Source organism: Pempheris klunzingeri, chromosome 11 (assembly GCF_042242105.1).
Source record: "Pempheris klunzingeri isolate RE-2024b chromosome 11, fPemKlu1.hap1, whole genome shotgun sequence".
Classification (NCBI taxonomy): Eukaryota; Metazoa; Chordata; class Actinopteri; order Acropomatiformes; family Pempheridae; genus Pempheris; species Pempheris klunzingeri.
The window spans coordinates 9,126,859-9,142,383 of record NC_092022.1 but is presented as its reverse complement, the minus strand read 5'-3'; the positions used below and the strand labels follow the sequence as shown (position 1 = coordinate 9,142,383).

Here is a 15,525-nt window from a genome sequence, read left to right as displayed (position 1 = left end):
TGTTTTCTGCCAGTAAGGACGTTCCATTCTTGGCATATTTCATCATTTGTTTTTTCAGCCAAGCTCTCTCCTAAAAAGCCCATAAAAGAGAAGGTTGAAACCTCAGACATTTAAGCAGCCAGGTGATAAATACACATTTCTAATTTCTGGAATTATCTTTATTTGTTGAAATACCAAGAAAAAAATCCACACTGCTCTTAAACTCTACAAGCAATTTACTAGAATATACTAAAAGTGTATTGCTGCTACTACACGGATACTGTTACTTGGCCAAAAGTGATTGACTCTAAAGTAAGATTACTTATGTTATAAACTCATGAAGTTAAAATACAAACGTATTTGAAGACTGAATGTCACCCAACAAACATTTTCCTAATCAAACTTGCATTTGCAAAGCAATACTCAAATGTTGTACCAAAGTTTGCTAGTACGGAGTTGAAAAGGCAGGAAAACTGAACGCATTTTCCGTGTTGTTGTCAGAAAGAAACCGAACGGCTGGCTGTCCAATCAGCAGGGCTCGCTGCAGGCATGGCCGCACGTCGTCTTGCAGCACTTTTGCTCTCCTGGACACTGACCGTCGTGATAGCAGTACTCGGCACACATGGGGGTTCCCTGAGGCAGAGGACAGCGACCCGGCTTCACTGTTGCACCAAAGACAAACACATACTCACGTTACTGTGATCACACAAACACTGCTTGAGGGGTATTTTGGGGGGAATGTTGCCACTTTGTTTATATCTAACCTGTGTACGGTGCAATGCACTGATGTCCACACCCGTTGTGGCAGCACTTCTCATTGTTGGGGCAGTCACTGTCATTAGAGCAAAATTCAGCACACAGCCCTACACCCCAGCGTCTGCGAGGACACACTCCTGGCTTGGCTGAAGGGACAAGAGAAATTAATATATACAAAGGACTAAACTAGAAATTTAAAAACATGGCTTTTTGATTGGAAGGGACTCTCTGTTGCCCCATGGACTGTCCATCCACGTCAGGTCAGTCACCCAGAAGAATTAACCAGAGATCTAACAGGCGCCCACTTGAGAAAGAAAGTACAACATTGTGGCTCGTACTGAAAGCAGGAGGGACACAGACAGCTCCACAGTCAAAGACACAGCATTTGTGGTCTGCAGGACAGTCTTCATCACACACACACCCCTTATGTGATGGGACAACATTAAGGAGACGTGGGCAGTGGCCTGGTTTTGGAGGCAGTGAAGCAGAAAAGGAAAAAGATCAGCCGGGGTAACATTAATGAAGATGTCTGGTTGCCAAACAACCAGCTCGTGGAATGAAACAGACAAACATGCACATTTTTCAGCAGTAAACACTACATTGGTAGATTATAAACTCAGCACATATCTGGGTCAAAGCAAACGTACCTGATAATTTGCCACCAGGTCCTGCAGCAAAAGCTATGTGCACAAATACACCAAGTGCTAAAATCAGTGCACAAACTGTCGACCAGTGCTTCTCCATGTTAACCTCTTGCACACAAGTATGCACTCCTGTTTGGACAAATATCTCAGTACACAACCTACAATCTGAGCAGCCCAGTCAGAGGACGCTGGGTCCTTGTGCCTGTAGACTTACATCCCCACCTCTGCACCTCCTCAGCTTTTTTAATGATGTGACAGCCGACACACCTTTCCCAGTCGGCTGCTTTTAACGAAGTGTGTTTGTGTATGCTGTAGCTTGTATTTCTGAAAGGTGTTTTTGTTGCCAAAATAGTGATTTGTGTTTTGTTTTGGCTTATTATAAAACCAGAATATATTTAGTCTTGAAAACTCTCTGGATGGCTTAAACATTGCACACATTCATACCTAGTGTGACAATAGTGTGACTGCTGCTCCACCTTTGAAGGTTTAGGGAGACAATTCAGGTATGAAATAATATACGTAATAATATATTATGTAACAATCAAATGCCCCCAATGAATGTTATGCATTCAGTGTATGGAGCGTTCTCAGTCTGACCCTGTATTGCCATCTATTGGCTAAATCAGGAGCTACATGTTAGCTGTTCAATGGAAGCTGGTTTAGTCACTCTCACCGTCAGCGTCTTAACTGTGTTGCAAAAATACATTGTATGCTCACATTCAATGTGAATTTTAACAAGTCACGTGTGCCAAACTGAGTCAGATCAGAGACGAGCAGTTTAACTGTGGTGTTTATTTGCCTGCTGCTTGTTCTCATATTTTCTTTTTACTTCCTGCCATTAAGATAAAACCGAAACTTGTAAAACCAAAGTTTTACCAGTTTAAAGCGGGGTAAATTAAAGAGAGGGAAGATTTTATAAGCTGTTCACACCTTCCTTATTAATGAGCTCTTGAAGGTTTAAGTTGTTGTTCTTGGGGGTTAAACAGTTTCATAGACAGTCTTTTCCCTTCGTCTTGTTTCTGTTTTTCTTTTTTTACTCTCCATAGGAAAACAGTCTCCCTGCATCCTGGCCACCCTCTGTTATGTCAGCATCTGTAACTGTAAGTGAACACTGGTTTTTCTCATTAATCAGTCTTTCTGAAAAGCTGTGGTTAATTAACAAAATTTCCATCCAAACTATACCAATCAGTGAAATTACTGTGTGTAGTATTCTAATTTTGTAGTTGGTCAAAAAGTAACAAGTTTAAAGCCAAACTATTTTCATTTATAGCGCCACAAATCACCATTCACTCTAAGGAGCTTTACAGTCTGTAGAGTTTAAGACAACCTCCATTCTTAGACCCTCGATTCAGATAAGGAAAAAGTCCCCCTAAAAACACTTTAATAATGGAAAATGGAATTCAAACTATTCTATATACTTTGGACAATTTAATCTTTAAACGGCGTATCGTACTTTATAAACTGTTCACGTGCTTTGTCTGTAATTTTATCAGTAAAGTAACTAAAAAATTCAGTAAAATGTAAAATCATTTCCTCTGAAATGTACCGTTGCACAAGTATGAAAGATGGGACAATTTAAGTAAACTACACTTGCCTCAAAATTTACTTGACAGCACTTGAGAAAATGTACTAAATTACATTCTGAAATTTGCAGTGATCTCAATATATAGTTTAGTGTTGAGCTCAAACTATTAAATATATTCATGTGACTGTCACTGGGGCCATTATTTAGACTCACTTGACCCATAATGTGTGTTTAGGTTGCTTATGAGTGGTGCAGTACCATCCATAACCCCTGGGTGGGTGTCTCCACTTAAAAAACTCAACAGTCTGGGTCTGCTTTTTAATCTCCTACCAATCTGTACATTATTACTGAAGTCACATAAATTCTTTAACAAAACCTGATTATAACTGAATGGAAAACACTTCCTATAAAAAGACATGATTCAGTATTACTGTGTGGTTATGTGCGAGTCAAAATGATAAAATATGATCTAATCATGTATTGTTTTGGTCAAAATCTGGTCTTTTTTTGTGTGAAATATATCTTTTCGGCGTCTCTCAGATGTTGCAATGTAGTGTAACTATGTAAATGTATTCTGCCTGGCTTTGATTTGATTGACAGCTATCCCCCAAACTCTCAAACAGAGAGAATCCAGAGGGTTATTATACAGGGTGCAGTGAGCAGGGAGGAGTAATTTTACCCCCAGGAGTGGAAAGGCCATGCAATTTACATGTCCAACTGCATTGCTTATGGCGAGCTCAGTAGCCAATGGGACCTTAGCCATGAGGTTTTTGAGATCTAATATCTGTTACTTTCACACACAATCTGACACTTGCAAGGTTGTCTGTTCATGTATTTGCATGTACATCTGTGCTCATGACACATATATGCATAAACAAGGTTATGATATTTTCATAATTTGGTGGGTTTTTGTTTTTTGTGTTGTTGTTTTTGTATATTTCAAGTGGCATTCTCTCCACACCATACCTTAGAAACACCTTGCTTTTGCTCTCTCCCCTCCCCTTCCATTTCCTATTTTTTCTTTTTTTCCCCCTCTTGTCCTTGGGAATTCAATCATGGAATAATGTTGCTGGAAACCTTCCCTCTACGTATTCATGTAACAAGGCTGGGCTACTGGGTGCTATTGTATGTCCTTGAAATGATGTAGATGCTATCAGTTTCACTGCTGGATGTGAATGTTGAACATGTGAATGAGGTGGAAAAAACGATGGTTCAGTGTGATTGTAAGCGAAAGTTAAAGCAGGTGTGGTGACAAGTTGGAGTTGTGGGAAATGAGAGTTTAAAATAAGGCAATCTGCCCATTTTTATGGCCTCCTTGTGCCTTTCCTATTGTCACCAAAGAATGGCTTGTAGATGGAAGATGGAGATGAACAATAGCAAACTGATTTGCTTGCATATTGGAGCCAAAGAAAGGGAAAATATGGCTGACGTGAAGTAAAATGAAGATGTGTCAGCAAGTATTAATAGTTGACTGCACTGTTTTTAGCATGAACTCAATATCTGCCTCATGTTTGACAACTTCAAGAGCTAGCAAATTATTCTTTTGAGGACATGAGACAATTGCTGGACATACATTCTAGAGACATTAAATGGCTGGAAAACACTCAGAAATGGATAATGAAATGAGAATGAAATGTTTTGGAAACAAATTATAATATAGTACAGACTTTTGGGGGGCCAAAGTCAAACGACAAACATGATAAATGAGCATAATTCCCCCATATTGTTCCCAGACTGACCCAAAACAAGTCTCAACACCACCCCTTGACCTTAAGGCCCCTCCCCCCTGGCTCCTATAGTCAATCATGTATTACATTGTGCATTAACCTGCCATTGACCTCTGTATGCAATTGCCATATTATCTCCACCGTAATGTTCTACTGTTAGTTTTCTTCCTAGGACTGAATCAGATTTTGTGTCCCACTTTACCCTCAGGCATCAAAAATGTCTCAAATGACTGCTGGGCCCTATGGAGGGATGTGAGGGTGGGGGGTGGGGTGGGGTCGTCTAATCTAAATTGCCAAAAATGGGATCTGAGGTAGAGGCTGCATAAGTAAAGAGGACAGAAGAGAGAAGATTTTTTTCTGCAGCTGGAAAAATGCAAAAATTTCAGGTTAGGGTGTTAGACAGAGTCATTATTGTTATTTTGCCATTTGAAATTGTGGGTTTTTAACAATGTAGCTCTTTAGAAAAGTCTTTTCTGACACCTGACACTTAAATGTCTCTAATTATCACTTACTGGCTAGAGCAATTATTGCTTTTTGTTATGACGACCAATACGCTTGACCGATGCTCCCACAAATGTGTCTACTTATCCTGTTAATACAGAGAATAATGATAATCTGGTGATAATGTTTTGAAGTCAAAATAATGCTAATGCCTCTAATGATGAAGCATGCTCAGAAATCCCTCCCCGTCATCTCATTGTCTCCCGTGGCGGAGGAGCTGGCCCCGCAGCCCCATGGGAAATCTGTAATGTATTCAGCCAGGCCTTGGGAGTAAAATGAAAACAAATGTGGTGTAATAAAGGAGAGAAGATGAAGCGATTCTGTGATGATGCTCTCCACCAGCCTTATAAATCAAAATAAAAGTGGAGCAGGTCACTATAACCCCACCCTCACTGGATACATACACACATACATATATATGTATACACACACACACACACACACACACACACACAGACATGGATACATTCATGCATACAAATGTGGGGGTGAAAATAGGAAGAGGAAGATGAGGAAAGAGCAAGAAGGAAACCTATATACCATCTACTGTACTAATACCAAACATGGCATGTTTTATTCCCTCAAACGAGCGACTGCTGTTTGTCATTTTCCTTTTTGTATTTTTCCATGCATATCAGTCATTTCTTTACGTTATCTAATTCTAAAAGAATTGTGTTTAATCCCTACATGTGCAATCAAAATTTGGCCTGATTATGAACAAATTGATACATATCTAAACTAAAAACTAAATATGTCAGCTCCAAAAACAGACACACTGTTACTATGTGTGTGTGTGTATGTATGCATGCATGTATGTATAATCTGAACAGTTTTGAGGCCCCGAGGAGGTAAAATAATTTAGTAATTCACGAGAAGAAGTGCATAAAAAGATGAAGAACATCTGAAGAAAATGAATATATATTTTGTGCAGTACAAGGATTTATTCCCTTCCATGTTAATCACCTCATGTCCCCCCAGATCAATCTTGCAGACCCTTTAGTGGTCTCAACCCACAGTTTGGAAACCACCATTATTGTAATTAAATAGGACTGATGGCAGCAGCAGTACTTCCGTCCACCTGTAGGGGCTGCTGTGGTGTCAGTGTGCTTATTGCGTGAAACCAACGGTCCCAAACAGAGAGACAGGAGCTTTGCTGATAGTACAGTGGTGTCAGCGCTCATTATACAGAAAACCCAGAAAAATTAAAATGGGAAAAAGGAAATCTCGCAAACAGCTGGTTATCTTGACCTGGATTTGAAACAGGCAACTGAAAACTCAAACATTTATTGACACGGGGACTGGGGTTGATTTGAAAATAGCAACCCTCATATGCGTGTGGTGTGTTAGGTTTAAGGTCAATAACAGGAGGTGAAAAACACCAGAGTCTATTTCAGTCCCTTTCAAACCTGCCAACTTTGAAGACGAATTTGAGACTTTCCGTGACAAGGTGGCTGCTTATTACACAGATAAAGAATAGTAAACAGAGCACAATAAATAATTGATGCCTAATAAGTTTGGGGAGAGCGCACCAGGGCTCCTTTTTTTATTTTCGGGCCAAGAATAGAGAAAGCCTCCTGAGTTGTTTATTTCCTCCATCCTTTCTTTCTTTTCATGTCCTTCTCATTTTACGAGCCATGAGTCAACACAGCACACGTAAATGATATTTTGACACAGAGAACCATGAATAATGCATTTGAATTTACTTTTATGCCGGAGTTAGACCCTTTCTCTCCCTCCCCATCGCTGCTTTTTCTCCTCTTGCACTACCCCCCCCCCCCCCTCCCCCTCGCCCCTCCTCTCAGTCCCCTCCCTCTTTACCCCACCCTCCTCCTCTTTTTCCTCTTCCTCTCTTCACTATTCATCCTCATCAGAGCTCAACCTCTTTCCTCCTCTCCTTGCCCCTCCCTCCTTTTCTCCTCTTCTTCCTGCTGCCTCTTCCTCCCACACCTCCATCAGACAGCAGAGAGGAAACAGGACAGGATCAGACTTGAGCTCTCAGAACTGAAGATCTACTGTATCAGTGTTTATTATCCAGGTCTTGGGTGGCTGCTCACTGGCACAGTTTTATAATCATGAGATAGGCAGTGGGACAGACTCAGCCGAGATGTTTTTGAAGAAGTTGAGGACAAAGACGGACTGTCTGATTGATTTACTGTACTAATGGTCTGAAATTAAGCAAATAAACTTAAGAAATGTGAAGGAGGGCTGGCATAACCTGGATTTAAAAGACGAAATAGGGAGAGTGACACTTTATGTTTTCTAAAGTAATCAACCATTTCAGAAGCAGCATAGTCTTTTACATACGTCACTTTACACTACCTAATGAAGGCCTCTCAGCTCAGCAGGGCCCTGATGAAGGCAATGGCACGCATTGATTCAGTGTCTAAATTAATCATCCATAACCTGATCCGTTCCGATAAAGTCATCAGCAGCTGGCATACTGCATGATCAGCAGTAATCATTCCTCCCTGCCATGTCGCTGATGTTTAGCCCCGGGCTCACAAACGGCCAGACACGGCCGTGGTTTACAAGTAAATTAAAAACATTTATTCTGCTGCTAAACAGCTTGCTTGTACTCACAACAATGGGGAGGATAAAGACCTCATCGTCATCATCATCATCATCATCATCATCATCATCATCTGCTGGTTCTGCTCCTCCACCTACACATCATCAGCATCAGCTTCATCTTTAGGACAGTGTTTTCCAAGCTTGGATCCTTCGTCGTTAATTGTTTTCCAGAAGGTCCTCCGAAGAATGAGAAGTTACTTTTTTTACTTTTTTATTTTACTCTGTTTTTCATTTTCTGGAGGTTTTCCCAGCTCAACATGTTGTTATCAGTCCGCTGTCATCATCTGTCATTGTAATTGGTCCTTTTCTGTGTTAATCCACACTGTATAGTTAGATGATATTGTGTCTGTACTTTGGTTCTATGTATTCATGTAAACTCTCTAAGTATTCCCCCATCTCAAGAGACCATGCTGGTAAAATAAAGATCTAATTAAGAATAATTTTTATTATATATATTTTCTTTGTTCCTACAACTAAACAATGTCACAACCCCACTAACAGTATTTACCTTTTTTAATCTGTACTGTGTGTTGTCTACAGTCTAGTTACATGATGTTACATCTTGTTATTTTGGCCAGGGCTCTCTCAAAAAAGTATTCTGATCTCAGAAGCTCCTGGTAAAATAAAGGTTACATGTAAATAAAAGATCGGTGTCTGTGACACAACATCAACACGTACAGCGAAAAGAATCTCAGCAGAAGCTATTTCAGATAAAAATCTTATCATACAATGTATGTCAGTGTGGAAGTCTTCGACATCAAAAAATTTGGAAACCCCTGATCCAGACCATAATGCAGATGGTGATACCAGTCGCTGGCTATGGCCTGTAATCTACTTACTTTACACTTTTGAGTAATACGGTCCTAATCCCTCTGGTGTGAAATCCCTCTGCTGAGAACTGGCTTCGTAAGGAAGCAGGGATGAATAATCTGCATCATCCTCATCGTCCACAGAGTGGTTCTTCATTCATAATTTAACAACCCCCCCTCCCCATTACATCTGATGAAAGCCACTGACCTGAAAATACAGAGGGAATGAGCTCCTTCAAGTATGGCGTTGACATTGTCTGCATCCATCCTGTACATGTTGCCAGCAAACATCAATAAATGAGTCCAGTGTCAACACTGGGATCTGATGTCGTTTCTATTCGTCCACATGGGAATATGACACTGACCAGGTTTCCACACAGATGCCTTGTATGTGAATGAAGCACTGTAACACCACCTCAAATATAATGCACATTTATAGTGGATATTAAAGCGATCCTAAGGGTGCGACTGGATGTTTCTCAGCAAGATACACAATTCATTACGCAATATTAAACTCTGAGATGTGATCAACTGTTTTAATAATCCAGTAAATTTAGACTAAAGACCCCACGCAGCGCTGTTTTATATGTGAGAGGACATCATGAGTGCAGAGAGACTTTTTTACATCATCATGCATCATATATAGTGCAATATGCATGTGACCATGCAGTATTGGAGAATCAGATGTATTAAATGCATTTCTTTGAGGCTCTTTCTCCCTTGCTATGACCCAAAAACTTCATTTTCCCAGTGGTATTTGAAAAGTGCAAAGATACACAATCTGCAGTTATATCTATTTAAATCTTGGTGAGTGCATCTGTGTGTGTGTGTGTGTGTGTGTGTGTGTGTGTGTGTGTGTGTGTGTGTGTGTGAGTAAAACCGAGAGCACATTAATGGTATATTTCCTGCTGGTCGTACATTTTCCTGAGCTCAAACCTCTTTTAGTTGGCACCCTTTTGTTCTACTCTACGATTAGATAGTGACAAACAATGAGAAAATGCTTAGCCCACAATGAATGAACAATAAATTAGTGCACCATCCACAATATACTAAAGGCTATATTTCGATGGTTTAAATTAATTAATAAACTTTAAAGATTTTTTTTAGCTGGGTTCTGCTAAAATAATATTTTATAAAATCAGTTTCTCGGCCAATACGAGTCTGATGCTCTCCCTTTTATTTTTTGTAAAACATGACCAGTTTTCACATTAAATATATAGGCTGTTTAATCGCAGCTAAATGCATTAGTCACCGTGTTGCCCCGAGGCAAGGACTGTGTTCACAGCGCATCATTTGCTGTGATATCTAAAGCTACCATATCCCTTTAAGCTAGTTTCACCGAGTGTATTTCTTGTTGCAGTTAAGTGCATATTATACAGACTCTCTAGTTTCTCCTACATAGTTATTCATATCAAGCTTTTGAGAGATAAGCCAGTCTCAGAGCACAGTTTAAGAACTTCCACCCCCCCTCTCCCCACAAAAAAAAGAGTTAAAAAGTGGAACAAAAAGAGGAAGCTCCAATCTCGTCGACACTGTACCCATCCTGTATCAGCATGAAAATCAGGGTATATTGAGAACCTCAGTATGACTTCAACGCACCACATGAGTCATCTGGGATTATGAGTCATATTCTACCTCAATACAACAAGGGCCCCGGCTTTACCACACACCTACAGACAGGGAAACTTTTCACAGACTGAAGTTACCACCTCAGCATGCCTGCGACTGTCAACTATGCTAAAAGTGGGACAATTGCTTTTTTTTGTAGTGCAGCCTGAATTTTTAACAGATGTGATTGGATCAAGTTTAAACTGACTTTACAGAGTAAACAATCTCCACAGCAGCGAGGAAATGGTGACTGATATAAAACCTGGGACCTTTCAAACATCGCATTGCTTTTAAAATTTGATTTAGTAGTTAGATAGATAGATAGATAGATAGATAGATAGATAGATAGATAGATAGATAGATAGATAGATAGATAGATAGATAGATAGATAGATAGATAGATAGATAGATAGATAGATAGATAGATAGATGGATAACTGTTGCATGCAGAATCACAAATGTACTAACACTCGAATGCAAAGATGCAGGAACAAAGGCCCCTCGACTCAGGCTTAATTAAGTAAACTTCATCTGAAGTTGCAAACTCTCTTTGAAATGGATGCATCTGTGCCATTATAGAGAAATAATTGTCGCCACTTTCATCCCCCGCGCAATTAGTCTCTCTTCTGTGGAGTCGTCAGTCAGATAAAGGACAAGAGCAGACAGAACCTTTGTCACTTTAATCATTCCTCTGTTTTTTTCCACACTGGGATGGAATGAGTTCCCTACAGCTGAATGTCAACAACTCAGTGTGTCCTTCAGGCCTATTTCACATCATTAGTGCTCTTCTTTGAGTCTATACTGTGACACCACCAACCTGTGCTGTATGTCTAGGGGCGCTAAATGCAGTGTACTATGTTTATGTTATTTCCAACACAGATCCTGCTTGAGACAGCCGTTACATTGCAACACGAAATGCTTTAAGTTCTTTGAGTGGTGTCAAATTATACCACCATTAATGTACATAGATTCCTCTCTGGTTACTTGTATGTAGAATTACTGATATTATCATAGTCGTGTGCAGAATCTATGTCTGGATAAATATGCGAGTCATCACGAAACTGCTACCTACAACATTTTATCTACAGAATGCTAGAATGATCTGATTTTAAAATTTCGAGTACATTTGTTAATGTGTTTTATTCATAAAATGAACATAAGCATGCATCGAAACCCAAAGACTTATGGAGGATTTTAGGGGCATGGCTTTTAGCATAAAGATGCACAGACAATCAAATGAATACCGTATGAACTACTTTATAGTAATATTCATTCACTGATATGCTGTCTGATTTGGTTATATAGGCTTGATGACACGTTTTTGTTGTTTCACACACAGTTTTTTAGTTTTGTATGTTTTATTTTTCTGTGACTGTCTCATGCAGCGATGTTACACTGATGTGTCTGATCAAACCAACATATTCCCTGATCTAATACAAAAATAGAAATTATTAACAAATCTCTGAAATAGGCTTTGCATGATACTTTTGCTTTTAATACTCAAGATATTATTATTATTATTGTTGTTGTTGTTATGTAAATCACATAATATCTTATATAACAATATACTTTTTGACTGCAGTATTTTTCATGAGTGTTCATACTATACATTGTCATAATGCTGCCTTTCCTGTACTGCACCGCGATCACTTCCTGACTTTTCGCTCTCACTAATCACAGATAAAAGTGACTTATTGTCTTGTTGTGTAGCAGTTAATCTGCGGTGCACACAGTCACTTTCTGTGGTGCTGAGGTGAAGCCTAGTGAACCAAAGCTACAGTTTGAACCCCCCACCCCGCAGCACCTCCCAATAAAACTGATTTGCTCTGGCATGTATTGTTTTGGAAAATAAATCAGTCGACTCTTTCCACTTCATGCACTCATGACATCATTTGTTTCCCCTCTTAACTCAATTATTGTCACTTAGTTCATCTGTACGGCAGCAATGACCTGTAGCTACAGTATACAGGGCCCTTCCTACTCTCAGAGCATGACAGAAAGGACTAGGAAATGGTAACGCCTTGAGCCTGTAAGTTTGTCAAAGTTAAATACAAGAGAGCATATTATCCGCCTTATTTTTCTGTCACCCAATCCTCTTTTTCCCGCCTCGAAAATAAGCTTCAAGGTAATTGTGTCATTGTGTCATAAGGCACAGGAAAAAAATGGTAATCCATTAAATTGTATTCCGTGTTCTCTGTTTCTTTTGTAGTACAGAGCGACACCACAGGATTTTGGAAAGGTGAATTATGAATAATTGCCTTTGATCCAAAAAGCCTGACGAGTAATAGCATTTAATACTATAGCTGATCAATGAAACTGTGGCTCCATGTTTTTTATGTTCGATGAGAGAGTTAGTCAGAAGGTGCTAGCTTGTTTATCATTATCACAAAGAGAAATTGTGATTCACACCGGCAATATCGCCACAAAGTTTACTTTAGCTTACTTTACTTTAGTTTAACCTTTAACCTTTGCTGCCTGATCATTGTTCATCAGCGGCTGAAAGTAACAGCTAGTTTGGAGGCAAAAAAGTCATCCTGGTGAATAATTTAGCATTAAACATGAGAGGGGCCAGACGTTATTGAACACACACATTTGAAAAGGTCTTTGTTGTGTCAATTAGTTGATTAAGTATCATCTACTCCCCTGTTGCTGTCAGAAACCTGATCTGTTTTTAGACGGATTCATATTACAGGGGCAGTGCAAAGCAAGAGAAAGGGGACATTTTCAATTACATGTCAGTATATTTTACTGACCACCATTTGATCAGGCTTTTACTTTAATTGCTTGCATTACATTTAGTATAATCATTTATGGTGGAATTTAATCAGTAGGGATCCAGCAACACACTGTGTCCACTGTGAGGAGGCAAACAGACAGCAGAATATGTTCAATTTAAGTATGAGGGGCTTTAGAGAGTCTGATTATCTGGGTTAATTTAACTAAAGAAAAAAAAACAGCATGTTGATGTTTAATTAGGTTCATACCACTCAATTCTCAGATTTTGTACATACAGGTCAAAGACATCAGCTCAGCAAGTGGAGAAAAACTAATATTCAATGACATTAAATTACTAAGTGAAAAAAAACTTAAGTTATTAACTACGAAAACTTAACAATGAAATGAGCAACATGCCTCTAATGTCTAACATTCTGAAGGGTTTAAAAGACACTTGAAATCCTTTCAGAGAACTGAAAGTCTTTGTTTTTACTCCATTTCTTCCCACACAAAATACTTTCTTCCTACAGAAAATCTCTAGGATGCCTACTGTAGATGTGATCACTTGCAGAAAAGAAGACAACATGCAGCGGCGAAACACAAAGACACAAAGAAGACAGAATGAGCATGAGTGGGTATGAGGAAAGAGAAAAGGAGTGAGACACTGACTGAAAAACTGACACCAACAGACTTTTTACTGCATTGTAGCAAGTAATAATAACACAGTATAGAAATACTAGAAGTGAAAGTCCTCCATTCAAAAAACGTATTGAAGTAGAAGTTTATTATCAGCAAAATGTACAATATGTATGGAAGCCTATAGGGGACTGTATTAAAATGATAATGCAAACATGAAAATGAAAATGTAATTCCACAACAGCATTCTAATATGGACAATATTCAAATCAAGTAAGTAAATCAACAACCATTGTCTATTGCATTTAGATTTGCATGTCCCCAAGCTCTTTTACTGTTAAAATGAAAATGATAATACAATCTGTCAGTTCTCATATTAACTACAGCGTGGACATAAATCATTCTGTGTAGGCAGGACACCATAGGAGCAGCGATACAGACTTACAGACATAGACTGACCATGAAAGTCAGGTTCCAGTAGGTAGTCTGTGTCCTGGCCTGGTGTCCCATCTACTAAGAATGACTGGCATCCTAATCACAGACACACCTGGATGAGAGTGCTGACAGTTTGTATTTTCATTTCCATTTTGTTAGCAAAATAGTGTGGCAACATGTAAATGGAAAATGGTTGTTTTGTTTTGCTTGTTGCATGTGAGTATTGTCCACTGCACAGCAGTTACATTTTTAGAAAGCTGCATTTGAATATTAATTGTGATTTAATTATTGCTTAGGGTTATTATTGCTTACAAACTTGAAAATCAAGTTACATTGTTTCTATTGCATTTCAATTTTTTGGAATTTGAATCAACATTTGAATATTGTTCATATTAGATTATATTGTACAATGGCATATGACTTTGAAAATCAAATGTCAAACAGCTTTTCCATTTTAATTTTAATATGTGCACAGAACTTCCATATGCGTAGATGAAAATGCAAATTGTATTATAGCATTTCCATTTTAATTTATACTCAAATAATACATATGTATATATGGGAAATTATAATGCTATAGTGGAAATACATTTTCATTTTCAATTGTACATGATCATTTTAATATAGTCCCCTATAGACTTCCATACAATGTAATGAACACCATTCAGATTGTTGTATTTATTATACGTACATTACTTAACTATTCTTTCGGATGCATTTACTTACAACATTTTATGTTGTCAATGTGGAGCTAATCTTAAGAATTTAATATAATGTTTGGTAGTTTAATCCACAACAATATCATTTTGGTATGTTTCATATGGAAATTCTTTATCTGAAAATTAACTAACTATTAACTAAAGGGTTAGGGTTAGCTAACCCTAACCCGCTCCTAGATAAATGTAGTGGCGTAGTACAATGTTTCCTTCTGAAATGTAGTGTAATACTGTATCTAAGTGCACTACTTGAGTAAATGTACTTAGTTACATTCCACCACTGTAAGACACAGAAAAGAAGCGCTGAGACGAGCCTTATGATGAGTGTCTTGGCCCAGCTGGATGTCCTCATCCTCCTAAATATTTAGCAAGCACCTGATTCTCAGCTGATAGTCCAGACCTGGCCATATTAGGTCAGGAACATCACAAGACCTGATCCTCCACCACCTGCCCCACACATCAATAGCTTCTCTCTTTCTCTGTGCAATTCTCTGGTTCACCTGCAAAGAGGAAATCATTTTGCAGAGAGTCAGATTATCCCTGCAACTGATGAAAGATATGTCACCTGTGGATTTGTAAAAATCTTTGGTTTGCTGATCAAACACATTTTTAATCCAAAATATGAGTACAGGTAATAACTGCAATGGAACATTTCTGTCAGCAAAGCAGGAAAAAGCACTCGGACCTGATTGCTTGCACACAACAATTAATAAAGCTTATTTTGTTTTGAAAATAGCAGAACAGATGGAAAAGGCAGTGATATGACAAACAATAATTGGAGTTGAGGCACTGAAAATACATAAAAACATTTTTCTCACATACTCTAGCAATACATATAGTTTTTATAGTTTTTTCCCACTATAAAACTGTTGAGAGTGTGTTCTATGGATTATTTAAGTAAAT

General features: G+C 38.6%; 1 protein-coding gene across 1 annotated transcript; it reads right to left on the bottom strand.

The window, feature by feature from the left end:
* Positions 1-136: 136 nt before the first annotated feature.
* Positions 137-1,543, bottom strand: wfdc2 (WAP four-disulfide core domain 2). The gene is made up of 3 exons (XM_070840012.1): positions 1,383-1,543; positions 744-881; positions 137-641 (listed from the first exon to the last, which is right to left on the bottom strand). Exons 1-3 carry the CDS (start codon positions 1,477-1,479, stop codon positions 508-510), a joined length of 369 nt encoding a protein of 122 aa, XP_070696113.1. The 5' UTR covers positions 1,480-1,543; the 3' UTR covers positions 137-507.
* Positions 1,544-15,525: the final 13,982 nt, after the last annotated feature.